General features: G+C 42.7%; 3 protein-coding genes, 2 long non-coding RNA genes and 1 pseudogene across 11 annotated transcripts; 1 reads left to right on the top strand and 5 right to left on the bottom strand.

Annotated features, from left to right (window-relative positions):
* The first annotated feature begins 626 nt into the window (after positions 1–626).
* Positions 627–4,007, top strand: LOC103994091 (uncharacterized). Of its 6 annotated transcripts, none has more exons than XM_065194503.1 (6): positions 631–796; positions 953–1,039; positions 1,257–1,433; positions 2,606–2,704; positions 2,794–3,036; positions 3,350–4,007. In XM_065194503.1, the coding sequence occupies exons 2-6, from the start codon at positions 971–973 to the stop codon at positions 3,710–3,712; spliced, it is 951 nt and encodes a 316-aa protein (XP_065050575.1). In that variant the 5' UTR covers positions 631–796; positions 953–970; the 3' UTR covers positions 3,713–4,007. The 6 variants fall into 6 exon arrangements, with proteins under 6 accessions (XP_065050577.1, XP_018686534.2, XP_065050575.1 ...); XM_009414379.3 differs by having other exon boundaries at positions 632–860; positions 942–1,039; XM_009414378.3 differs by having other exon boundaries at positions 634–796; positions 942–1,039.
* On the bottom strand, positions 1,428–3,435 carry LOC135680529 (uncharacterized). The gene is made up of 3 exons (XR_010515472.1): positions 3,296–3,435; positions 2,229–2,304; positions 1,428–2,133 (listed from the first exon to the last, which is right to left on the bottom strand). It is a non-coding gene; the product is annotated as an uncharacterized LOC135680529 (long non-coding RNA).
* Positions 4,008–4,950: 943 nt separating the features above from the next.
* LOC135680528 (pyruvate kinase, cytosolic isozyme-like) lies at positions 4,951–9,862 on the bottom strand (annotated as a pseudogene). Its single transcript, XR_010515471.1, has 4 exons — positions 9,534–9,862; positions 8,334–8,713; positions 6,079–6,160; positions 4,951–6,008 (listed from the first exon to the last, which is right to left on the bottom strand). The product of XR_010515471.1 is annotated as a pyruvate kinase, cytosolic isozyme-like (transcript).
* A 2,051-nt stretch (positions 9,863–11,913) lies between these two features.
* Positions 11,914–15,035, bottom strand: LOC103994395 (WUSCHEL-related homeobox 11-like). The gene is made up of 3 exons (XM_065194508.1): positions 12,979–15,035; positions 12,365–12,540; positions 11,914–12,233 (listed from the first exon to the last, which is right to left on the bottom strand). The coding sequence occupies exons 1-3, from the start codon at positions 13,508–13,510 to the stop codon at positions 12,216–12,218; spliced, it is 726 nt and encodes a 241-aa protein (XP_065050580.1). The 5' UTR covers positions 13,511–15,035; the 3' UTR covers positions 11,914–12,215.
* A 2,588-nt stretch (positions 15,036–17,623) lies between these two features.
* LOC103994092 (WUSCHEL-related homeobox 11-like) lies at positions 17,624–19,259 on the bottom strand. The gene is made up of 3 exons (XM_009414382.3): positions 18,657–19,259; positions 18,040–18,215; positions 17,624–17,910 (listed from the first exon to the last, which is right to left on the bottom strand). The coding sequence occupies exons 1-3, from the start codon at positions 19,186–19,188 to the stop codon at positions 17,893–17,895; spliced, it is 726 nt and encodes a 241-aa protein (XP_009412657.2). The 5' UTR covers positions 19,189–19,259; the 3' UTR covers positions 17,624–17,892.
* Positions 19,260–21,900: 2,641 nt separating this feature from the next.
* LOC135588895 (uncharacterized) lies at positions 21,901–24,602 on the bottom strand. Its single transcript, XR_010476514.1, has 4 exons — positions 24,396–24,602; positions 24,153–24,207; positions 22,302–22,345; positions 21,901–22,210 (listed from the first exon to the last, which is right to left on the bottom strand). It is a non-coding gene; the product is annotated as an uncharacterized LOC135588895 (long non-coding RNA).
* Between the last annotated feature and the right edge of the window lie 2,175 nt (positions 24,603–26,777).

Below are 26,777 nucleotides of genomic sequence, written 5' to 3'. Positions count from 1 at the left end.
TATAAGCTCTCGTACATCCTGATGAGGGTAATAATGGTGACTTGACGTACCACGACGTCAGCCACGTCTGGACGACACTCTGCCCGAGGAAAAGGGCAATAATGTCGACTCGATGTGCGCTGACGTCACTCGCTCTCAGACAACGACTTCATCGTCGCCTGAGCCCGTACGCTTGACCGAGGCAGAGGAGGACGACGACCGAGGCTCGCTCATACCCTGTGGCAGTTTGGTTCTCCACGCAACGCCAACGACGATCGGACCACTGCAATCGGCCACCGAGATATCTCGAGGGACGCTACGCGAGATCCCCGCCATTCGGACCCCCGATCAAGCCGCATCGGCCCCGAGGCCATGGCATAAAGTTGTTTACACCAACACATCCATCATGAAAACTCAGGTTAATTATGATCTATAATAGTGAATACTAATTAAATTTGGGTTTTAATGTTCTTGCTATCAGACATAAGCGTGAGACAAAGTCTGGTAATACTATTACCCAAGTCGTTGGCGTGGGAAAGAAATGTCCACCAAGTTTCATGTAAATTAATGCCTTCCATAAAGCATATGATTTCCGGGAAATTATGGCCACCAGCCGGTCAAACACGCATGCGGACTCTCTCTCTCTCTCTCTCTCTCTCACAGTACTTTATCCACCCACCCAGTCTTCCAATTCTTCGTCTTCCTCTTCATCTTCCACCACACCACACCACACCACACCACATTTTCTTGTTGTCGGTGTAGATTCAACCTCCTGGCTTTATAGGGAGGGTGAGGAGAGACCAGAACAACTAAAGTGGTAATTATTTATATTCAATCTCTTTCTTGGAGATCTTTTGCTGCTGCTGCTTGATTTCTTACAGGTCGTCTCGCATGGGCTGTAGTGATGCAAATTCTTCGGAATTCGCTTCAGAAAAATCTCACTGTTTCTCCTCATCATTTAGTTGAGTTGCAGATCCTGTTTTATTCCGGGATGTACTCGAGAAGGTCCAAATCTAGCGGTGCCGAGAAATCCTTGTCACATGAAGAGCAGCAAGCAAAGGTCATCATCATACTGTATCTACTCACTCAGCAGATTCACTTCAATTTCGATCTAATATATGTCTCCCAATTCCTCTCATAATACCTTTTGATGAGACGTAATCTATTAATTTACATTCTTACTTATTCACTGTTATTATATTCAAAGATTTTAAAGTTATTAGATGAGATCTATCTATCTATCTATCTATTTATAATTTCGATTTCCTTATGTTCAGATAAACGAAGTCCGTCGCGCGTTGGGTCCATTGGCAGATAAGCTGCCAAACTTGTGTTGGGATGGTTCGATACTGAGGTATCTCCGTGCGAGAAATTGGGATGCTGACAAGGCAACTAAAATGCTCAAGGAGACACTCAAGTGGAGATTGGAATATAAACCCGAATCCATTCGTTGGGTGTGCACTTCAACCATCTTTTTCTTTGTTTCCTTTTTCCTTTCCCCAAAAACAAGAAATTACCATTAGCTTTCAGAATGTGGAATCAATCAGTACATCGTTTTGACACCCCCATATCATATTAATATGACTAAATTCGACAATACTTTGACCTCATTGGCCACCAACCTCAAATTGTCTCTCAATGGTGGACACAAGTTCATCTCCTTCATCGAGTCCGAGCATAACCATTTTACAAGTTCATCCACTCCATTGAGTCCGAGAGTCCGATGTGAGACGATCATGTACACAAGTTCATCTCATCCACTCCGTTGAGTCTGATCATAACCAGATGTTGACCATTTACAAGTTCATCCGCTCCATTGAGTCCGAGAGTCCGATGTGAGACGATCATAACCGAATGCTTACCATGTACAAGTTCATCTCATCCACTCCATTGAGTCCGATCATAACCAGATGTTGACCATTTACAAGTTCATCCGCTCCATCGAGTCCGATGCAAGCCGATCATAACCGGATGCTTACCATGTACAAGTTCATCCACTCCATTGAGTCCGATGTTTCTGTAGCTAGTGCGGATTAGGCTAACATCATCATACATTGCCTTTCAATTTGTTTTCGAGAGGGCCGGCATTGCACTGGGCACATCTGTCACCGCCATCACTCTATTTAGTTGATTCCTGATTAGGTAAACCGGTACCTGCAAAAGAATTCAGTGTATGAGTGAGAAGAACCATCACAATCTATCATAACTTCACAAGCAGTAGGATTAAAAAGTGTTGTTATCTATGATACCGGTCTTCGAAGCTGGGCATGCATTGTTATTTACTGCTGCGACTTCTGTACAATGTCTCGAGTCAAGAACAACATTCTGCTAAATAAATAAACGAGGATGAAACTCTTGTGATCAAATAAGGTTTTGAAAGGAATTCTATATCTACTGAATAATGTTGCTCCAAATATATACCTAACCTTGCAGAATATGAAGGCTTATACAGGAACGAGAAGTGCAAGCAAAACTGGGTTATCAAGTCATTATAATGCTATTTGAAGTTTTGCTAAACCATAAGAGTCCGGAAAGATTATAACAACTTATCAAATACAAGTTTCTCATGTCCATATTATTGTACTAAGGTCAGATCCTTGTTCACTTTCTTATCTTTATCATACAGGAAGATGTTGCCCATGAAGCTGAGACCGGAAAAATCTACAGAGCTAACTACCTTGACAAGTATGGAAGAACTGTTCTCATTCTGAGACCTGGATTTCAGGTTCGACGCACAAGACATGCTGTTTCTAAGGCATTTAGTGCTAACAGTGGTTTTGATCGGTGACTCTTCTGCATTCTCAACTTGATCAGAATACAAGCTCAACCAAGGGGCAGATCAGATACCTGGTATACTGCATGGAGAATGCAATTCTAAACTTGGCAGCAGATCAAGAACAGATGGTTTGGCTTATAGATTTTCAGGGTTGGACCATGGCAAGTATAACGATCAAGGTGACCCGTGAAACAGCTCACGTTTTGCAGGATTATTACCCTGAAAGACTGGCTCTAGCAATCCTCCATAACCCCCCGAGGATCTTTGAGTCCTTCTGGAAGGTGCCATCTAATTTTCTGTCAATTCGATATTGTTTTTGTGTGATGCCAGCAACAAGTTTTATCAATTTTGAAGGACTCGGACAAAAATTTCACATAACAAATGCCAAAGAATTGGTCTTCAAAATCAGGAATATGTTGATATGCATATAAACAGTCACTTGTTTATGCCATGCCCATCATCTTAAATCATGTAGATAAGCAACTTGCTAAAAGAATTAACTACCAGATTGAACAGAGAGTCTGAGAGAGCTATATATACCTTCAGCTTAATGTGAGGCACAATGCTTCATCTCATTGGTTTTGGATTTTGTAGGTGGTGAAGCCTTTTCTGGACCAGAAGACATACAAGAAGGTAAAATTTGTTTACTCTGATGACACCGACAGCCAGAAGATTATGACAGACATTTTTGACATAAATAGTCTGGAATCTGCATTTGGGGGACATAATCAAGTTGGATTTGATTTCAACAAGTATGGTGAACAAATGAAAGAGGATGATAAGAAAATGTCTGCTATCATAAACTCAGCTGGTTCCGTACTCTCCCAAGATCCATCCCTTGCATCTATTCTCCAGCAACCAGAGCCATCTACATCTGAAGCTCTATCACAAGGCTCATCAGATTCATCTTCCTCGAGTGATCCAGAATCCACAAAGTCAGTTCATACCAAAAACTAAAAAGAAAATAAAGAGAAACTGAATCAAAATTATGACAGTGGATCTGCTAAATTAGATGTTCAACCTGAGCCGGTTAAAATGAGGGAGTCGGCCTAGTTGATGCAAAACCTATGTCATGAGGTTATGAAGCATATGTAGTAGTCTATGCACGCAATGAAAATGTAACAGCTATTCTTGAGGATGGCAGATAACTAGATACTAATGAGAATTTGCCTAAAATTGGGCTGACAAATGGATGGGTATCAATTTTATACCCTGAATTATGTTTTCTAGTATCAAATTATGCTTTTTTTCACCCTGCTATGGCCTTCAGACAGGATTTTGTTGACATAGAGAACAAGCCATATGGTAATACAGTAACACATGCTTCTTTGTGACAAGTCACAAACAATTTGCAGAAGATCTTTAACCCTAATGTAGGATTTCTCTGCAACAATGCCAGGGACCCCCAATAAGAAGTTTGGGAATCTTATTGCTTGGACGTAATCACTTCATGTGTATTCTGTCACCTGACAGCAGTCTGAGCTGCTAAACTGGAGAATCACGCACCCAGGAAATATGATCACAGAAGAACATCTGGGGATGTACCCTTATCTTTCTAGACAGTAAGTAAAACAATGTATGATAAATCAGCTTTTTTTATTAACTCAAGAAGGTCTTGTCAAAAAGGGTGAAAGAGTATAACTGTATGTTGAAGCAAAGGGATGGATTGAGGTTTCATTCAATAGGCAATGCCAAATCTGAACCTTGGAATCGTGTTCAGAATCATTTGGATGGAAGAATTGTACAAGAATGGTGATGGAAAATCTCAGATCACAAAGGTGATGTAGGCGCAGAAGTGTACCTTACTTTTGTCATTGCTGCCTGTGGACCTGTGGCTCGATTGATCTTTCTCTTCATGTTTCAGGATCCTGGAGAGACAAGTATCTGAAATCAGCTCAATATCAAGGCACACTTAGATGAAGAATGGAGATAAATTGCAGACAGAATTTAATAAGACCAAACAGAATGAATTTAAGGTAGCAGTCATTTGATGTGATTAATGATACTCAAACCCTAGATTTGTCTTTATTTTCAAGCTATACACAAGAGTGGAAACTTGTTGCAACAAAAGAGAAGACAAGACAGATGTGGCAAAAGCAGAAGAGCATGAGAGGGTAGAGGGAAAGCTTTCTGACAACCAAATGTATCACAGCAGATATCATAAGTTGTGACAGAAATTTGAATAAAGCGCATACTTCACCAGTATATGGCTGCATTATACCAACTTCAACTGTTCACAGTAGAAGATGCAAGACAAAAGAGAGAAGCTCTTCCAAAACAAATTACTCAAAAACTCCATCCTCCTGAAGACTCCATGAATCCCAACCCAAACAACAAAATTCCTATAATCACTTTCCTGAAATAGAGACTTGGGTACTAATTAGCAAAAATGCCTCTAGATGAGGTCTTAGGTGGTACAATAAAATTGTCGCCTTTGATCATTGAACTGTCAGGATCTTGATTACAGATGCAACTCCAACTCTATGCAGTGCCACAACCGATTCTCCAGGTTTGCATAGGCCAGCTGCTTTTGCATGCTGAATAGCAAATTCAATGGCTTCGTCGGTAGACTCGGTGTCTGAGGACTTTGCTGTCGCACAGCTTAAAACTGGAATCAATCCTCCAAATATAAGGCTGTGCCTTGCAGTAGCCTCGTCGCTGCAGAACCAATCAAAGGAATCTGTCTTCAATTCTGGTACCACTACTGACAATATTGGCATCGCTGGCATGTACTTTGTGCCACTAGTTTTGCGGTGCTTCCCCCTCTCGTCAGGACCAAGATGAGAGATGCCTTGGCAGAGTTGGCAGTTCGAACAGCTGATGATGCAAGGCTCTCTATAGGGCTCATAGGAACCAGTGCTGTTGCCAGGATTCCTTTAAAGACAGCTCCATAGTCCGAATAAGACTCTGCTTCCAGGCATATCTGAGCCATTGTCTGAACTGCTAGCTCCGGGTAAGCACCTGCAGCTGTTTCACCACTAAGCATCACACAGTCGGTGCCATCAAGAACTGCATTAGCAACATCAGTTGCTTCTGCTCGAGTGGGCCGAGGAGATTTAATCATCGATTCCAACATCTGAGTTGCGATTACAACAGGTTTTCCTTTCATATTGCACTTGAAAATCATCACCTTTAGGGCGTAAAATATCTTCTCAATGGGAATTTCCATTCCTAAATCTCCCCCTGCCACCATGAAAGCATCTGAATTTGCAAGAAAATCATCAAAGTTGGCTACCCCTTCTTGACTCTCAACCTGCAAATAATTATAGTGAATAAGACTTTGGTCTCTACAAAAACAGGTCAATTTAGGCACATCAACAGACCTTGGACATCAGCACGATTGACTTTGCATGTTTTCCAAGAACCTTTCTGACCTCCACAAGATCAGAACCTTTGCATACAAAGGTGTCGTGAGAAACAACTTTGAGCCGTGGCATCGGGGCTGACGCGGCTCGGTTCGGGTCCGGACGACGGGGATCTCCCTGGGGCGTTCCTCGAGCCTGCTGGGGTGGTCGGATGCGATGGTCTGATCGGGACGGTGTAGCCATCTCCTCCGGGCAGGAACTCCTCGCCTGCGCGTCCGGCAGGGACCTTCAGCTTCGCACCTGCACAAAGGTCGGGCCGGGGTGCTCGGCCCGACCCCTCCGACGATCAAGTCAGATGATAGTGGAGGGGGTTTCAGATAAAAAAATGTTTTTGTGTCTTTCCCTCTCTGATGAATGAGAGGATATTTATAAGGAAGCTTACTGCTTTCTGAGCTGCCCGCTTACAGGGGGCAGGCTGATAGCGTCTGACACTTAGGTTGGCATAACGTGAAGAACGAAGCTTGAGCAGGGTGTTTAATGTGCCTCGATCGACGTTCCGATCTGCATTGACCAAGTACTGTCATGTCAATCGAGGCATGAGACGTCATTTGACGTCAGTCGAGTCTTATCATAATTACTATCCTTATCATATTCACCCCAAAAAGAAACTATGCGTCGGTCGTTGTAACAGGAGTCCGAGGCATGGCTTCAACTTCCAGGTGGGCTGGCCGCGCAGGCACGGTCTCGAGGAGCATGGAGCCGAGGAGCACGACACAGGCGGACTAGCCACGCAGGTGTGTCTCGGGAAGCATGGAGCCGAGGAGCACGATGTAGGCGGGCTAACCGCGCAGGCGTGTCTCGGGGAGCATAGAGCCAAGGAACACGACGTAGGTGGGCAGGCCGCGCAGGCGTGTTTTGGGAAGGATGGAGCCGAGGAGCACGACGAATGCGGACTGACAACGCAGGCGTGTCTCGGGGAGTATGGAGCCGAGGAGCACGATGCAGGCGGACTGGCCACGCAGACGTATCTCGGGAAGCATGGAGCCGAGGAGCACGACGCAGGCAGACTGGCCGCGCAGATATGTCTCGAGGAAAATGGAGTCGAGGAGCCGAGGAGCACGATGCAGGCGGGCTAACCGCGCAAATGTGATCCCGGGAAGCATGGAGCCGAGGAACACGACGCAGGAGGGCTGATCGCGCAAGTGTGATCTCGGGGAGCATGAAGCCGAGGAGCATGACGCAAGCGGGCTGGCCGCGCAGGTGTGTCTCGGGGAGCATGAAGCCGAGGAGCACGATGCAAGCGAGCTGACCGCGCAGGTGTGTCTCGGGGAGCATGGGGCCGAGGAGCACGACGCAGACGGGCAAACTGCGCAGGTGTGGTCTCGGACAATATGCGACCGAGGAGCACGACGCAGACGGACAGGTCACGCAGGCGTGGTCTCGGGCAACATGGTCGAGGTGTGTGGCTCGGGCAACAGGTCGCCCTAGGAGGGGCTTGGCAATTTATGACCGAGGGATATGATGAAGGTCGAGGGGCACGACTCAGGCGAGCAGGCCGCCCTGAGGTGGACTCGACAGTCTACGACCGAGGGACACGACTCAGGCGGGCAGGCCACGATGAGATAGACTCGGGCAGTCTACGACCGAGGGATATGGCAAAGGCCGAGGGACACGACTCAGGCGGGCAGGCCGTGCTGAGGTGGACTTGGGCAATCTATAGCCGAGGGATGTGACTCGACCAGAGAGGCCACCCCGAGGAGGGCTCAACAATCTATGACCGAAGGATATAGCAAAGACCGAGGGAGACGACTCAGGCGGGTAGGCCATCCTGAGATGGACTCGGTAATCTACGATCGAGGGACACGACTCAGGCAGGCAGGCCGCGCTGAGGTGGACTCGGGCAGTCTATGGCCGAGGGACGTGGCTCGAGTCGAGAGGCCGACCTAAAGGAGGCTCGACAATCTCCTCCGGAAAGAAACTCCTCGCCTGCACGTCCGACAAGAACCTTCGGCTTCGCACCTGCACAAAGGTCGGGCCGAGGTGCTCGACCCGATCCCTCCAACGATCAAGTTAGATGATAGTGGAGAGGGTTTCAGATAAAGAAGTGTTTTTGTGTCTTTCCCTCTCTCTGATGAACGAGAGGATATTTATAGGGAAGCTTACTGCTTCCTGAGCTACCCACTTGCAGAGGTCAGGCTGGTACCAGCCTATGATGCTTGGGTTGGCGTGACGTGAAAAACGAAGCTTGAACAAGATGTTTAATGTGCCTCGATCGAGGAGCAATCATATCAATTTTGTTTGGGATGCCCCATTTCAGGATATCCTCCTTGTCCTTCTCTGTTAGAGTTGGAAGATCGACGATAACGCCGGGAAGATTGACATTTTTCCTCTCACCAAGGACTGCAGAATTCTCGCAGCGGCAGCGAACCAGTCCTGACTCCTTGTCGCAAGCAAGCACTGTAAGTGTAATAGTCCCGTCAGCACATAAAATGGCACTGTTTGGCTTCAAATCCTCTGCTAGCTTTTTGTAGCACATTGATATCATGTTTTCATCACCCTTTATGCTGTAATCTGCAGTGACAGTGATTTCTTGGCCCTTTTGTAGATGGATAGGTTTGCCATCTTTCAAAAACCCAGTCCGGATCTCAGGGCCCTGTGAGCAATAAAAGAAAAAAGAGAGTCAAGATAAGAATTCCATGACATTTGCACAAGGATTGAACATAGTACACAAATAAGATCAAGTGTTCAGATCATTAACGGGTCCCTGATGACATTACAAAAGAAATTAATGTCCACACAAATTCCCAAAAAGTATAGGTTTAATCTATAGAGTGCACTTTTCTGTTCGGTATCAGTTTGACAAACTCTTTCATATTAAATTGCCGAAGTTGTTATTTTCTGTTGCTGTCAATTTCTTATCTATATCACATCATGTACTCCTCTTGCATCCCAAATCACACCTGAGTTTTCTCTTTGATTCTTCGAATGTTAGGGCATGCCAAATCACACACGGAACAACTAAGCATCCTCTAGGCGTTCAAAATTTAAAGATCATAGATATACAGACATGGCCTCAAAATAAATAAATGCCTGGAAATATCACCACACATTGTGATCTAAGCATATCAACATTCCAGCAAAATTAATTCACACGGTCTAACAATGCCTAAACTTCATCAAATAATAGAATTGATTATTGAGATTTCTGCAATAGCAAATGGCAAGGTAGTGCGGATAAACCGAATAAACATATACCTGACGAAATCAACATCAAAAACCAAAAATAAATTAAAAGGCCAAATTTCAGATTGAAAACCACGACATCTGACACCGTAAAAGATCACCGGAAGGTGAGATCTTAACATCGTAAACCCATCTTAAGAATCCAAAATTTCTTAAACGAGAAGAAGGATATAGGAAAGAAACCAGTCCGAGGAAGTGCGCCGGAAGAAAAAGAGTCGAGGACAAGAGACCTTCGTGTCGAGCATGACAGCGCAGAGGATTCCGGTCTTGTCCATCGCGGCGCGGAGGTTCTCTAGGGTTTCCTGATGGTAAGCGTGGGAACCGTGGGAGAAGTTGAACCTGGCCACATTCATCCCCGCCATCAAAAACCTCTCGATCATCTCCTCGGACCTCGAAGCCGGGCCCAAGGTGCACACGATCTTAGTCTTCGGTCTTCTCCTCGACGCCTCCGCCATTCCCGATAAAGCTCCCACAGGTCCAACCCTCCCGTCGAGAAGAATCGAAGAGACCGGATCGGAAAGATTGGTCTGCGGAGTCGACGAGCACCAATGAAGCCGACGGCGTGGCGGCGAAATGAAGAGTTAACTTCCGTCGGCAATTTAAAGGCGGGGAGGCGTTATGCTTCTCCTGCGGAGGAAAATAACAGCGTTGGTGGTTCGCCCTGATTGGTAGAGAGGTCCCATCGGCCGGGAGAGGACAAAGATACGTTACCTACACATTTGTTTATGCCTCTCGAGTGTACCTGTCTCTCGATTCGGCAAAGCAGCGGCATCACACCGCGTCCCATCACGGCGCAGGTAGTCGAACGTGTGGCGAAACTTCTCCACCCTACGCATTTGTTTCTCACCCTCGTCGTACGTATCTTTGATTGCAGAAGCAGTGGCCCCACACTGGACCCCACATAGTTAACTCAATCATGACGCAGGTAGGCCAGCGGGGACGGTAGGATGGCAAAAGCGTCGTCCTAGGTGGACAGAGAGACCTAAGGTTGGGGGTGTAAATAAATAAATAAAAGAAAATATTTTAAAATTAAAAGATAAAAGTTATTTTATTTTATTCAAGAAATAATTTGTACCATTTTCTTATTCGCTGAAGAAACTTAATTATAATATATATATATATATATATATATATATTGTGTTAGAAAAAACCTTAAATATTATATATATATATATATATATATATATATATATATATATATGGCTTTCAAATCTTTTGCTTAAACTATATGTTGGTTGTGTAGGTGAATACAGCAGTAGTGCAAAAACCGAAGAAGACCCATGGCTTTAGTTTTCTTCCTCAGTAGGGCAAGTCTCGTCCGACAAGACCTTCTGCGTTGAGAGGTTGTCAATGTCCGATTCAACGCCAAGATACACACGGCATTCTATCGTTTCTGTCAGCTCAGAGCAGCTTTAACTCAGGATCTTACCATCCCACGGTTTGCAAAGAACCTGGGGCGGATGCTTCTTTCGAGGAAGGGTTTTGCGTCAATCACCTTGGCCCTCGTGACAGGCACATTTAATGGAGAACAGGTCGTCGCCTCCGGTGGAAACCACTAACGAAGCAGGAGCCAAAGAACAAGTGTAGAACAAGGAGATGCTTAGAATACTGGATCCATCATCTTTTGCTCGTGGATCACTTGAGTAGTCATCAAGCATACAACTCCTAGTGCTCCTCCTGCTCAGATGCCACGGCTTCATTGGAGATCTAGAATAAAGATTAAAGTGTGTATGTACTTGCAATGTCTGACGAGTTGATCTGTAAATGTTTCTTTAAATATCAATTGAGGTTCTTTCTATTCTGTCATATTCTAACACAGGATTACAGAAAGAAATAGCACATTTTTGGCACCAAGGAGGATGCGGAAATGAGATGGACTTTTGGACTCCAACCCAAGTTTCTACGTCCTCTTTTTTCTATGGTTAACTATGGAACAAGTTTGTATTGTACTCAACTCATTACATTCTTATTCAAGGCATGAATGAAGCATTTCAGTCTTCCAGTGTGTATCATAATGATGTGTGTATCGTGATTGATATAATGAAGTAGGATCCTTAATTTCTTTCTCCAACTCACTAAAAATGAAATCTTCAATAAAGAAAAGCTGCATATGAATGGCAAAAGTGAATACAAAATGAAAGAAGGAAGCATTTATCCTGTAAATTTCAACTAAAGGACTCAAGAACAACATAAGCATACATTGGCATGCACATCAAACTCAAGACGCAAGCATCTAATATGCAAATGCTGAAAGTGGTGACAAGCTGACATGAAACTCCCATGAGAAGGTACTCGAGAAACCATGCTTTCTGTGTACAGAATGAGGGGAAGAAATGAAGCATGTAGATTTGCTAGCTTGCAACAAGCTTTAAGCTTCTGTGTTTGTTTACGGAAGGAAATTATACGGAACTAAAAGTTTCTATTAAAGTGTTTAACGGATGTGTTCATCTGCTGTATGATTCCATGAGGTAATTCTTGAGTTTGCTTCCGTCTCCCTCAAGTTTCTATGATGACAATATTGTGCTTGGAAAGATGTGTCTGTGCATGTTAGGTGATCCCGAATAAAACACAAAAGTTCATGTGGTGTTATATATATAGGAGTTGCAACATTCTCATCTGCAAAAATGAATGAGGAAGAACATTAAACAACTTCAATAGACACTCTATATTCTGCCAAAAGGGCAATGAATTCCTCATTTATTCCCCCTGAAAACCATGATCGAAACAAGTGCAAAGCAACAGTCAGTTTCTATCACAAAGGTGTTTGCATAAAATGATGATGATAGTTCAGAATGATGAACTCTCAGTACACAGTCTGCTTCTCCTTAAGCTTCAAACTCTGGACCTCATCATGTATTCTCAATCAATTTTCTGAACCCATTCTTCTTCTCCGAACTACAACTGAACTCACACTAAGTAGGCCTCGTAACCTGTCAAGAAACAAATATTACGTAAAACTTCATTGTCCTCTACGTTTTCATGATATCTATAGATTTCTTACGTATGAAGAGAACAGAGAGGAAGAGAGAGAGAGAGAGAGAGAGAGACTAGAATTACTCACTAGGAAATAACTTTCACCCATCTGCAGGCTCTGCATGAGAATTCCATGCTCATTGACAAGTAACACCTCTCCTGAAGGATGAACAAGCATCACATTGTGACCAAACATGACTCTGAGATCTATTGGCCCACTCGGAACCTCGTTAAGGAAGCCATTGATGAATACGATCACTGTTCCTGCAGTTATGCATTTCACGGTACAAATGAGTTGAAATATTGTCAAAATTACAACTCAATATATCCTATATTCACATATATGAGAGACAACATTCATTTTAAGCTAAAATGATGCTGATTACTCGAAGACTACAATTACTTGATCTAGGGTTGGTGCATTAATATTACTAGACAAAACTTTAATCTATCCAAAACATTTCCGGTAGAACAAGAATCTCGTATTGCTCGAAAGGTTCAAAGCTTAGATGGATGTTTAATGTTCAGATCTAGGGATGAAATAAACTGAAGAAACTAAACGTTGATCACAGTCGATCAATCCACTTAGACGTCTCAGCAAAAAGAGTAGAAGGCCTGAAAACTCCCAGTGGAGGTTTGTTTCAGCTGCGGAAAGCACCACCACGTTAATATATGCGAGAGACCACTTAGCCATGCACTAACCGGGTTGGTAGTGTAGCTGCGAGATATCCTGAGTGCTCTCCATGAATCCCATCTGACGACAGATAGAGAAGAGATCATCGGCACTATCATCGATCATAAGGTTAGAGGAGGAAGAAGAAGCAAAAGAAGAGCATGAAAACAATCCTGCTTCCCCTCCGGCAGAGTTACTAGATGACGTGCTCGACGAGGTGGGCGGCGTCGAAGCACGTGGAACTCCACTGCTGACTTGTTGCCCGGCCATAAGGCTCGCCTGCAACTGGCGCTGGCGGCGGCGGAACCTCGACCGCCTGTTCTGGAACCAGTAGAAGACATTGGCGTCACCCACGGAGCCGAACTGCTCGAGGAGCTTGCGGATCCTCACGGTCTCGCCTTTTGGAGGGTTTACCATGCCACTGTTGAAGATGGACTCCAGTATAAGGATTTGCTCGGGCTTCGGAGTCCATCGGGTGCGCACAGGCTCGGTGACAGTGCCGTCAGGAACAGATCTCCGAAGGTTGGGACTGTTGTTGTGGCACTGGTTGTGATCATCCATGGCCGATGTGGCTTCTGGTTGCAGCAAGGAGGAAGAAGATGAGAGAAGAGGTTACATGTACCTGGACAACCAACAATGAACGGCTTGCTTGTGCACATACTTCTGTCGAGTTATTTATAGGTGCAACCAGTTGAGGTCACACTTGTTTAAGCTAAGATCTATCAAATCTCTTTTTTATGATTTCTATTTTGATAAAAGATCAGGGATATCGTTCGGATAATGACTCGTTTGTAGCTTTGCTTCAGTGGTATAAGAAACAGGGTTAACGAAGATCATGGTAAATCAGATTATATACAGAGTAGGTGGGAATGGTTGCAAGCCATGTACTAAGCATCTCCTGCAACGCAAACAAGCTACAGAAGCAAGACGCGGTGGGGTGGGGGAATGGAAACTAGGGTTTGGCATTCGTTACATCAGGGGAAGCACTGGGGCGTGGTCAAAGGGTGGCACCCTCCCCCTGATTCATTAGGGCTGACGTAGCATGCAGCACAACAGAGGAGAAGAAGCCTGAGGCAAAGGAAAAAGACATGCAAACTGCGCATTAATATAGGATGTTGGTGAAGGCTTTGTCCGAGCTCGGCTGGTGTTTGACCCTTTGTCATGGCAGAAACCGACGCCGCGGGGACTGCGGAGGGAGGCTGGCTTCAGTTTTGGGATCTTTAATTGCCTCTGTCTCCTTCCTCTGCCACCGGAGGGCCACTATAGCTTCTCTTTAGCATCAAAAGTGATTGATTGCTTGTGGTTCTGCATTTTGACTGTCAGTTTACTGATTGTTCTCGAGTAACTGAAGCTCGTACTTGTCTTGCTTTCTCCAAGGGAGCAGTGAATGGTTTCGGTCGATCAAATTCGGACACAATTCCGACTCAAGTAACTCTTCATTCACTCGGTACTATTGATTGGTACCTTGTAATTGTGCATACGTGAGGAGTATCAGAAGGCCAGGCAAAACCCACAGAGGACATTACTGTTGTAGTGATGATGCCTGGAAGAACTCCTGGTTGGACGTCATCGATGTTTTCTGTCATCGGGAAAGTGTTCCTGTGACAGCTCGGGATCTGCATCGCCATCGTAGCTCTGACTACTTCAGTAAGTTGTGGCACAAACTAATCTTGGTGGGTGGGGAACCCACAGCTCCAGTAAGTAATCCGAGCTACGGCATGATGTGTAGGTTGCCTTGTACCTTAAAACCATGCACTTTGGTTGCACTAAAGGTGGCCATCTTCACCACCATGGCTGGATTGATCTTAGTGCTTCACCCCGAAGGGACCATAAACTTCATCAACACCACCATGGCTGGATTGATCTTAGTGCTTCACCAACAAAACCAAAACGTTAAAACAAAATCCTTTTCCATGTCCATCAAATCAATTGGTCCAGTTAATTTCAGCACACATCAACCAATCCATACTATTTGCAAATCTGATTGACTTTCTGTGGCCAAATTGGGATTAGCCTTGATAAATCCCAATTTTAATCAATCATCCATCAAATCGACCACCGGATAAATCTTAAAATCCTAGACCCTTTTTAGAAAAACATAAATCGACACCGGAGTTGGGGGGGGGGGGGGTTTCGGACGAGAGAGAGAGAGAGAACATCACCCTCTTGTATCGCTTGTCGCCGCCTGCAATGCACCGCTCCACGCGTCCGTCACCCCTTCCCTTCCCCCCCCCACTGAGAGCTCCGACAAAACACCCCCCCTCCTCTGCATCTTTTGTCGCCGCCTGCAACAGATCGAATGGCACTCGCTCCACGCATCCATCACCCCTTCCCTCCCCCCCCCCCACTCCACTCCAAAAACCCCTCCAGTAGTGACGGCCATCCGTAACCGCCCCGGCGGACCTCCCACGACCTCCTTACCCGTCGCATTCCGGTCCATCATCGCTTATTACTCCACGACGCCGTCTCACTCCCAACCCCACCCCCACATGAACGCAACGGCTCCAGCGCGGCATGTGGTCGTCCCAGGTGTCCAGAGAGAGAGAGAGAGAGACTTGCTTTGTGCGGGCAGGCGGCAAAAGAGAACACCACAAATAATAAATAATACACCAACCGAAAAACTTAATTATAAATAATATATATATTGTGTTAGAAAAAAATGATGAGAAAAATGATTATTAAATATTATATATATATAAATATATGGCTTTCAAATCTCTTGCTTAAACTATATGCTGGTTGTGTAGGTGAATACAGCAGTAGTGCAATAACCGAAGAAGACCCATGGCTTTAGTTTTCTTCCACAGTAGGGCAAGTCTCGTCCGACAAGACCTCCTGCGTTGAGAGGTTGTCAATGTCCGATTCAACGCCAAGATAGACACGGCATTCTATCGTTTCTGTCAGCTCAGATCAGCTTTAACTCAGGATCTTACCATCCCACGGTTTGCAAAGAACCTGGGGCGGATGCTTCTTTCGAGGAAGGGTTTTGCGTCAATCACCTTGGCCCTCGTGACAGGCACATTTAATGGAGAACAGGTCGTCGCCTCCGGTGGAAACCACTAACGAAGCAGGAGCCAAAGAACAAGTGTAGAACAAGGAGATGCTTAGAATACTGGATCCATCATCTTTTTCTCGTGGATCACTTGAGTAGTCATCAAGCATACAACTCCTAGTGCTCCTCCTGCTCAGATGCCACGGCTTCATTGGAGATCTAGAATAAAGATTAAAGTGTGTATGTACTTGCAATGTCTGACGAGTTGATCTGTAAATGTTTCTTTAAATATCAATTGAGGTTCTTTCTATTCTGTCATATTCTAACACAGGATTACAGAAAGAAATAGCACATTTTTGGCACCAAGGAGGATGCGGAAATGAGATGGACTTTTGGACTCCAACCCAAGTTTCTACGTCCTCTTTTTTCTATGGTTAACTATGGAACAAGTTTGTATTGTACTCAACTCATTACATTCTTATTCAAGGCATGAATGAAGCATTTCAGTCTTCCAGTGTGTATCATAATGATGTGTGTATCGTGATTGATATAATGAAGTAGGATCCTTAATTTCTTTCTCCAACTCACTAAAAATGAAATCTTCAATAAAGAAAAGCTGCATATGAATGGCAAAAGTGAATACAAAATGAAAGAAGGAAGCATTTATCCTGTAAATTTCAACTAAAGGACTCAAGAACAACATAAGCATACATTGGCATGCACATCAATCTCAAGACGCAAGCATCTAATATGCAAATGCTGAAAGTGGTGACAAGCTGACATGAAACTCCCATGAGAAGGTACTCGAGAAACCATGCTTTCTGTGTACAGAATACGGGGAAGAAATGAAGCATGTAGATTTGCTAGCTTGCAACAAGCTTTAAGCTTCTGTGTTTGTTTACTGAAGGAAATTACATGGAACTAAAAGTTTCAATTAAAATGTTTAAGGGATGTTGTTAGTGTTAACAACTTTAAGCCGGGGCCTCGGGCCAACTCAGCTTGGTTCGGGTCGGAATGGGCGGGGATCTCCCTGGAGTCTCCGAAGACCGCTTGAGGTAGCCGGCTCGACTTAGCGCGGTCATGTCGGGGTTGCGTCTGCTTCCGGGACTCCGCTCCTGGGCGTTATGGGGAAGTGTTCCGTCTTCTCACCTGCACACAGGTCGGGTCGGTAGCTCCGCCCAACCCCTCCAATTATCAAGTTAGTGTATAGTCATCGAGGGTTTTTTCCTCCCATCCGTTTAGAACACGAGGGTATTTATAGGGAAGCTTACTATTTCCTGATGCGCCCGCATGCAGGGGACATGCTCGTATTCCTGGTAGCGTCTGACACTGGTGTGGGTGTGGTGTAAGGGATCAAGTCTGAGCATGATGTTAATATATCTCGACCAGCATTTCGAATTCGTGTTGACCAGGTACCGTGAGGCGTCATCCGGGATGACTGACGTTAGCCGGGTCACATCGCCGTTAGTGCCCGTATCAGATGTGTTCATCTGCCCTATGATTCCATGAGGTAATTCTTGAGTTTGCTTCTGTCTCCCTCACGTTTCTATGATGACAATATTGTGCATGGAAAGATGTGTCTGTGCATGTTAGGTGATCCAGAATTAACACACAAGTTCATATGGTGTGATATATATATAGGACAACATTCTCATCCGCAAAAATGAATGAGGAAGAACATTAAACAACTTCAATAGACACTCTATATTCTGCCAAAAGGGCAATGAATTCCTCATTTATTCCCCCTGAAAACCATGATCGAAACAAGTGTAAAGCAACAGTCAGTTTCTATCACAAAAGTGTTTGCATAAAATGATGATGATAGTTCAGAATGATGAACTCTCAGTACACAGTCTGCTTCTCCTTAAGCTTCAAACTCTGGACCTCATCATGTATTCTCAATCAATTTTCTGAACCCATTCTTCTTCTCCGAACTACAACTGAACTCACACTAAGTAGGCCTCGTAACCTGTCAAGAAACAAATATTACGTAAAACTTTATTGGCCTCTAGGTTTTCATGATATCTATAGATTTCTTACGGATGAAGAGAACAGAGAGGAAGAGAGAGAGAGAGAGAGAGAGACTAGAATTACTCACTAAGAAATAACTTTCACCCATCTGCAGGCTCTGCATGAGAATTCCATGCTCATTGACAGGTAGCACCTCTCCAGAAGAATGAACAAGCATCACATTGTGACCAAACATGGCTCTGAGATCTATAGGCCCACTCGGAACCTCGTTAAGGACGCCATTGATGAATACGATCACTGTTCCTGCAGTTATGCATTTCATGGTCCAAATGAGTTGAAATATTGTCAAAATTACAACTCAATATATCCTATATTCACATTTATGAGAGACAACATTCATTTTAAGCTAAAATGGTGCTGATTACTCAAAGACTACAATTACTTGTTCTATGGTTAGTGCATTAATATTACTAGACAAAACTTTAATCTGTCCAAAACATTTCCGGTAGAACAAGAATCTCTCGTATTGCTCCAAAGGTTCAAAGCTTAGATGGACGTTTAATGTTCAGCTCTAGGGGTGAAATATACTGAAGAAACTAAACGTTGATCACAGTCGATCAATCCAACTTAGACGTCTCAGCAAAAAGAGTAGAAGGCCTGAAAACTCCCAGAGGAGGTTTGTTTCAGCCGCGGAAAGCACAACCACGTTAATATATGCGAGAGACCGCTTAGCCATGCACTAACCGGGTTGGTAGTGTAGCTGCGAGATATCCTGAGTGCTCTTCATGAATCCCATCTGACGACAGATCGAGAAGAGATCATCGGCACTATCATCGATCATAAAGTTAGAGGAGGAAGAAGAAGCAAAAGAAGAGCATGAAAACAATCCTGCTTCCCCTCCGGCAGAGTTACTAGATGACGTGCTCGACGAGGTGGGCGGCGTCGAAGCACGTGGAACTCCACTGCTGACTTGTTGCCCGGCCATAAGGCTCGCCTGCAACTGGCGCTGGCGGCGGCGGAACCTCGACCGCCTGTTCTGGAACCAGTAGAAGACATTGGCGTCACCCACGGAGCCGAACTGCTCGAGGAGCTTGCGGATCCTCACGGTCTCGCCTTTTGGAGGGTTTACCATGCCACTGTTGAAGATAGACTCCAGTATAAGGATTTGCTCGGGCTTCGGAGTCCATCGGGTGCGCACAGGCTCGGTGACAGTGCCGTCAGGAACAGATCTCCGAAGGTTGGGGCTGTTGTTGTGGCACTGGTTGTGATCATCCATGGCTGATGTGGCTTCTGGTTGCAGCAAGGAGGAAGAAGATGAGAGAAGAGGTTACATGTACCTGGACAACCAACAATGAACGGCTTGCTTGTGTGCATACTTATGTCGAGTTATTTATAGGTGCAACCAGTTGAGGTCACACTTGTTTAAGCTAAGATCTATCAAATCTCTTTTTTATGATTTCTAATATGATAAAAGATCATGGATATCGGTGGGATAATGACTCGTTTGTAGCTTTGCTTCAGTGGTATAAGAAACAGGGTAAACAAAGATCATGGTAAATCAGATTATATCCAGAGTAGGTGGGAATGGTTGCAAGCCATGTACTAAGCATCTCCTGCAACGCAAACAAGCTACAGAAGCAAGACGCGGTGGGGTGGGGGAATGGAAACTAGGGTTTGGCATTTGTTACATCAGGGGAAGCACTTTCCACGCCCCAAGGAGTGGTCAAAGGGTGGCACCCCCCCCCTGATTCATTAGGGCTGACGTAGCATGCAGCACAACAGAGGAGAAGAAGCCTGAGGCAAAGGAAAAAAGACATGCAAACTGCGCATTAATATAGGATGTTGGTGAAGGCTTTGTCCGAGCTCGGCTGGTGTTTGACCTTTTGTCATGGCAGAAACCGACGCCGCGGGGACTGCGGAGGGAGGCTGGCTTCAGTTTTGGGATCTTTAATTGCCTCTGTCTCCTTCCTCGGCCACCGGAGGGCCACTATAGCTTCTCTTTAGCATCAAAAGTGAGCCAGCACCTACTCGATTGATTGCTTGTGGTTCTGCATTTTGACTGTCAGTTCACTGATTGTTCTCGAGTAACTGAAGCTCGTACTTCTCTTGCTTTCTCCTAGAGAGCAGTGAATGGTTTCGGTCGATCAAACTCGGACACAATTCCGACTCAAGCAACTCTTCATTGATTGGTACCTTGTGATTGTGCATACGCGAGGAGTATCAGAAGGCCAGGCAAAACCCACAGAGGTCATTACTGTAGTAGTGATGATGCCTGGAAGAACTCCTGGTCGGACATCATCGATGTTTTCTGTCATCGGGAAAGTGCTCCTGTGAAAGCTCGGGATCTGCATCGCCATCGTAGCTCTGACTACTTCAGTAAGTTGTGGCACAAACTAATCTTGGTGGGGAACCCACAGCTCCAGTAAATAATCCGAGCTACGGCATGATGTGAAGGTTGCCTTGTACCTTAAAACCATGCACTTTGGTTGCACTAAAGGTGGCCATCTTCACCACCATGGCTGGATTGATCTTAGTGCTTCACCACGAAGGAACCATAAACTTCATCAACACCAACCAAACAACACCTTTTCCTAATTCCCCTTTAAAAATCCTTGCCAGCACATATCACACAAGCTGAATGATTAACACGTTGGGTTTGGTTAGAATAATAGGGTGGAGTTGAAGATGCTGAATGATTGAGTTGTGTAATGATAAGAGTTCCATGTTATTGTGCTTCCCTGTCCTTTTCCTTTTCCCCCTCAAATAGGGAAGCCTGAGTTCCAATCGAGGGAAAGTTTGGTGCAATCCCCTTGTAAAGTGTTTCGAGCTGCAGCCTTCTCCAAAGCCAAACATTTATCATGGCATGTGTCCCGAAAGCCATGCTAAGGGTTTCCGGTGGGTGTCTCTCAACAACTATCCCCGTTAGATCATTCAAAAAGGGGATTTATGCAGACACATCTTCCCTCCTCGTGCATCGACTCCATCTGTCATGTCGGCAGCGGACCGTACGTTCCATCTGAATCCTAGGTTCTTGTTCTTGGCTTTCGAGAAGAAAAAGATGAAGAGAGAGGCGTCCTTATTCTTAATCGAGTAAGCCAGTTAGAGAATGAAACAACAGGGGTGTGAGAGTTGCTCTCCTATTTGAGCTATCAAACCAATTGATTAGCTCGCCCTAATGGAGAACCAGAAGACTCCTACAGCTTATCCTTTTCAAACCTTGTTGGCTTTGATCAACCCTATTTAGCTCAGTTCTTGCTTTGGTTAGGGCGATGGATGAGACTCCACGTTTCATGGAAGGTTGGGGGAGCAGTCGACCAGTGCTGACTCCTCCACGACATGCATGCCCCCATTAGATTTAGCTTGTAGGAACTGAGGCTTGGGAAGGTGTTTCCGCCATGCCAACACCAGTAGCCAACACCTGGGTTTGCTTCCGAGGGACGATGCATGTCTGTCTCGCCATTGCGTGACCGATGTGACGCTCGTGGTCTCATGGCGCGTTAGATTTGTTTACGAGCCCGATGCATGTCCCCCCTCACCATTGCCTGACAGATGTGACGCTGCTGGTCTCGTCAAATGTCCTCCCGTTTCTTGTGAGAGAGAGAGAGAGAGAGAGAGAGAGAGAGAGGAGATCAAGTACATGCATGCAGTGACTAAAATTCTGCCGTGCGAGACATCGGATCGAACATGGATATCGGATGACACCAAATTAATGGGTCGGGTTGGATCGATCGAGATGTATTCTGCGTTTGATTAGGATTGGGACACATCCGGTATCCAATTGTCCACAGCCCAACCAAAATTAGACTCGAATGCTCATCGCATTGGATCACTACGTGTGTTTGGCTAAATCTGATGAGACTTTGGGTCTATAGTATCATCACCACCATCTTTGATGTTCTCTCCCACCGCGAAGGGTTGAGAGTGCAATTACTTTCCCCATGCAAGAATAAAGTCAATTCGATCACAAAGGCAATGCCCCGCGCCACCCGTTGTGCTACAATCTCATGAATGCCAAGTACAACCACAACCTCATGGTGAAGATGCACGCTTTACTTCATGACATAGTTGGAGAACACAAGACTACACTGAAAACAGCCGCAGTTGTTGACTGAAAGAAAGTAGCAGCTCATTCGAAGACTTTCTTTTGTGCTCCACCCAGTTAAACCGATACAGCAAACGATATCTAAGGAGACATAGAGGCTGCTAGTTTTGTCATCACTGTCACGAGTACACAAGAGTCAAAATAAGGTTTGGAACGTCTCCCTTTCAGACTGGACAGTCTCCGTTGCTGTAGCATACTTCTCAGAATAAGAAAAGAAATGGAATCATGATTAGGGTAGGTGGTTCACGACTATTTCCTGATAATAAAATATCGAACATGGCTATTACCCACACAAGCGGCTACTTTTGTTGTCTCCTGAAGTGGTTGCAAGCTGCAAGAACAAGAAGCAACAGGTCTTGAAAGCTAAATGATGTTGCTTGTGCTTGAGAACAACTTATGATTTCAGCATCTGAACTGAAGAAACACTTTGTAGAGGAAGTTAATTCAAATACAATCACAAATCAACATGACGGCAACCGGACATCAGTAGATTATGAGCGAGATGAGATGAACATCAAGCATATGCATGGAGAGAACTGGTATTTCAGCATATACGAGCAAACTATGAATTACTGAACTTTGTAAATACACTGTAGAACAAAGCACACATGAACCTATATTCTCCTCAGGGAAAAACATCAAAAATTAAAAAGGTAATGATATTGGTGTTCATAGGAGAAGATAGCGGAAACATCATTAATCGTGCTGATGTTTGATCACTCCACTATAATTATTCCTTGTTCTTCCATCCTACAGAAAAGCGTTGACTTATATTTTCTTCTTTCATCTCATTGTAAAGCTTTAGTTAAGTCTGGTGAAGATCCACACCAGCAAGCATCCTCCTCAACATACAATTAAAGCCACGTCATCGGGGTGACAGCTTCCACGTCAGTGTCATACCTTATTCTTTCATCTTGTAGAAAAGTTTTGATTGTATTTTCTTCTTTCATCCCAAGGCAAAACTTTAGTTGATTCTGATGAAGATCCACGCTCACAAGCATCCACCTCAACATACATATCAAAGCTACAACATCGGTCAGACTTGTTCATGGCGACAGCTTCCAACTTCACTATTGTTGAATTTGATAGGAATAAGGGATAGAGAAATCAAACAGATGAAGAGTAAGAAAAGCTTAAATCTACTATATTTCTCTCTCAAAAAAATTCTTTACAATTTCAGAAACTTTCTATCTTTCATGACATAATATATGATGTTTATATGGTCTCCAAAGATACATTACATTAATTGTATTCAAAATAAATCATTCTCTTTCAAAAAACATTTTCAAGAATCAATAACAAATTTGACTTATCACATTTAATCTATTTTTTCTTCTTGATGTAATGAATTTCTCTCTTGATGAAATTAATCTCTTTATGACACTTGAACAAGTTTAATTCCAACAACCATCATATCTTGCAAAGATCCGTCGCAGGTGGTCTTGCATGGTCGTGAAGCAAGTTGATGCAGAACAACTCGTATGCACATCCTACTTGTGTCCTGTCAGGTCAAATTAAGTTGTGGTTATGTCTAGGTTTCAGCTTTTCTAACATTTCCATGATTTTGTATTGTTTTATCTTCCTACTGTAATTAAAAGGGTCCAGATATGCTGTATCTTGATCGGGTTTCTCCATCTGTTGTCATGGAATAGATTAGGTAAATGTCAGCCTAATTTAAGTCACACCAAGGTTACTGTGTGCCTAGATATGTGTTCACTTATCGTTGGCTAATTAGACGATCTATTTAGTTCAAAACTAAAGTTTCCTTGGAAGAATTCATAATCGAACGGATTGAGAAAAATAGATTGCAACAAAGACTAAGTTTGTGAAGGATGAACTAATGTCGAAGCCAGAAAAGAGTGTGATCTATAATCTTGGACAAAAGTTAGCTATTGAAGGAAAAGACAGAGGCAGAAAAAAGAACCTCATTTAAGAGGAGTAACAATTCAGACAAGCTCATGAAAACATTTTGATGTTTCCGGCATTTGTATGGTACGATGAAGAAAAAGAGGCAATCTAATTGATCGAATGTGGTGCGACTCGACAATAATGTGATTTGTATTAAGCATTGACACATCAGGTGCAAATAAAAGCTAGTAAGATGAAGACAGGTCGTAGAGTAAGTGAAAGATAAGTACTCTGCCATGGCGATTTCTCTTTCAGAAAACATCGGGACGTCCGACAAGACTCCACCTTTCCTTCTAAAAGAACAAAGAAATTCTATTAACCTCCTTAAAGCACACTGATTCAACTCCAATTCGATAAAGAAATTCAAAATCCAAAGAACGTCAGTTGTTCCTTCCTGCATCTCGAATCAAGAAACGCCGTCCAAAACCCTATTCCGGCAACCGGGTATCTAAATAGGAGGACGAATGAATTACCGAGGGGCATCCAAGTGTTGGGCCTTCTTGGATCGTCGAATGGCATCCGCCGCCTACAAGATCACCTCGCGGGTCGGTGATCCACCCCAAGCCGGATTCCCGCCACGAGGGGGGCGGGCACGCGCCACCCGTCCCGTTTCTCTTCGCAGCATGCTCCGGGAGAAGCTCCTTCGCGGCGACCGCCGGCTGGGGTTCCTTCGTCGTCCCTCCTCGCCGAGCGCGCGACGTCGCCCTTGCCAAGGATCCTACAAACCTTAAAAACCCGGCCGAATCCAGCACAGGTTTTCGGGTACGGATCCACAAATATAGATCCGATAAACAGAGTTTTAAGCTTCTTCTTCATTAAAAATAATATCATGACTTACAATTAATTTATTAGTTATATGATCATAAAATCTAAAACTTTTTATCTCATTTTTATACCATACATATATTCATTTAATACTTGTATCATCAAGTTTGTTTGTTTTTTTTTATATAGTATACCCTACAAATAGAATCTTTATTTTTAATCTTAGACAAATCTTTACCATATTTTTTAATTTAATAATTCTAGTCTATTATAATTATAATGATCATATCTTTTATCTCATAAAGTCGATTAATCAATAACAGTAGTAGTGAGTGTAAGTAAGAAAAAAAATCCAAAAATAATAAGAGAAATATTTTATTTTTTGTCATTCTCACGATTGTTATCAAATTTTAATTTTTTATCATAAATAAAAACATTATCATAAAAAATAACATAATATCCTTTTCTTATAAGTTACCCTATACTAATAAGATTTTATTTTAGACCATGAATAAATATTATTTCATAAATAAATTTTTTACTATATTTGGTATTTATAGTAATTGTTCATTTTTCTTCCGCTTGAACATCATTGTCATTTCTCACTTATATTATAGATTTAATTAAATCATCAAGTCTTTAGAATATATTTTTTTCCTATGTCATATGATTACTGCATCCACTATAAAAAAAAAATAGATTTAGAATATTCATTATAAAATATAATAAAAAATATTTTCTTCCTCTTTTTTTCATTATTGTTTTCTTCATGATAATTTATTTAATTTTTGTTTTAATAATCTTTTTCAAGATAGTCATTTTTTTACAATGTTAACAAAGAGAAACATTTGGATTTTTAATTTTGTACTAGTAATATTTTTCAATATATCTAATTTTTTTAAATAAAATATTGATTAATTTCTTTATTACCTTCATTATAGTTCCTTTGACCCTTGTTTGATTGGTCTCATCCCCTACCTCAAGCGTTAGATCATCCACGGCCTCTACTATTTGATCCCTTAAAATCTGATTTCTAAAATTCATTTTATTATTCTTCTAATCTATCTTCGAGCGAAGTTTCATTTGAAGATTTATTCATTTTTTGTTTATGAAATAAAAATGAGCTTATTAATTCATCAATAAATATATTTATATCTTTAGCTTCTATAATAGTACATATCATATCAAATTTTGAAGGTAAACTTCATAAAATATTTTTTAATACTATTTGTTCTTTTAAATTTTCACCACAAGATTTCAGTTGGTTCATAAAAAAAAAGATTTTTTAGAGAAAACTAGTGATAGATTTAGAATCTTTCATTATAAGAGTTTTAAAATTATGTCAAAGAATTTTAAGCTTTAAATTTTTTTTTATCTTATCTATGGTTTAAAAAATATATTTTTTAATATTTTTTAGGCTTTTATTAATGTTTATGCTGACATGATTCGAAAAAATAAAGATTCATCTATAAGAGTTGTTTTATCTTTTTGTATATTTTCATTCCTTTGATCTTTAGTAATATTATGATCATACATATTATACTCAACAAAATTATTTTCTATCTAATAACATAAATCTTATAAAATAAATAGAATTCTTGGTTTAATGATCTAAAACTGATAATTTGAAGATAGGAAGAAGTTGATTAGAAACACTTGCTCCACGTTTTTTTTCTCTCTCTCTCGTTTCTTTTAGTATTTTTTTCTTTCTTAATCGGTGTACATAAGGAATGATGAGTACTTTCCAATTTGTAATGATTTTGATTCATTCAAAAACACATATTTATATTAGTCAAAAGATAAAGTATAAAATTTTTAAACAATAAAATAATCTATCATAACCCAATAAATCTCCTTATCCTCATCTATTTATTTTTATTTAATCTAATTTAAATTATTTAAATCAATCTTATCATATGTGACTAAGTAAATAGATAATTTTTTGTATTTATTTGGAGGTTAAATTTCTTCGTGCATACTCTCAAAGTTTGCATACTCCTTCTCAGTGCTTTTTTTTTTTATTTTTAATCTACCGCTCTCAAGATTTTTCACATAACTTATCAAAAGTAGTAGAATAGCAATAAAGTCTT

This window comes from Musa acuminata, chromosome BXJ1-8 (assembly GCF_036884655.1).
Source record: "Musa acuminata AAA Group cultivar baxijiao chromosome BXJ1-8, Cavendish_Baxijiao_AAA, whole genome shotgun sequence".
NCBI classification, from domain to species: domain Eukaryota; kingdom Viridiplantae; phylum Streptophyta; class Magnoliopsida; order Zingiberales; family Musaceae; genus Musa; species Musa acuminata.
Note: the sequence above shows the minus strand (reverse complement) of the source record. Positions and strands in the feature narration are given on the sequence as shown.

What these genes read in the sequence shown, in the direction of transcription:
- LOC103994091 (XM_065194503.1), top strand. Translation starts at nt 971, where the DNA reads ATGTACTCGAGAAGGTCCAAATCTAGCGGTGCCGAGAAATCCTTGTCA. An exon ending in ATGAAGAGCAGCAAGCAAAG is followed by an intron (nt 1,040 to 1,256) that starts GTCATCATCATA and finishes CCTTATGTTCAG; the next exon opens with ATAAACGAAGTCCGTCGCGC. An exon ending in TCTTTGAGTCCTTCTGGAAG is followed by an intron (nt 3,037 to 3,349) that starts GTGCCATCTAAT and finishes TGGATTTTGTAG; the next exon opens with GTGGTGAAGCCTTTTCTGGA.
- LOC103994395 (XM_065194508.1), bottom strand. Translation starts at nt 13,510, where the DNA reads ATGGATGATCACAACCAGTGCCACAACAACAGTCCCAACCTTCGGAGA. An exon ending in GCAGCTACACTACCAACCCG is followed by an intron (nt 12,541 to 12,978) that starts GTTAGTGCATGG and finishes GCATAACTGCAG; the next exon opens with GAACAGTGATCGTATTCATC.
- LOC103994092 (XM_009414382.3), bottom strand. Translation starts at nt 19,188, where the DNA reads ATGGATGATCACAACCAGTGCCACAACAACAGCCCCAACCTTCGGAGA. An exon ending in GCAGCTACACTACCAACCCG is followed by an intron (nt 18,216 to 18,656) that starts GTTAGTGCATGG and finishes GCATAACTGCAG; the next exon opens with GAACAGTGATCGTATTCATC.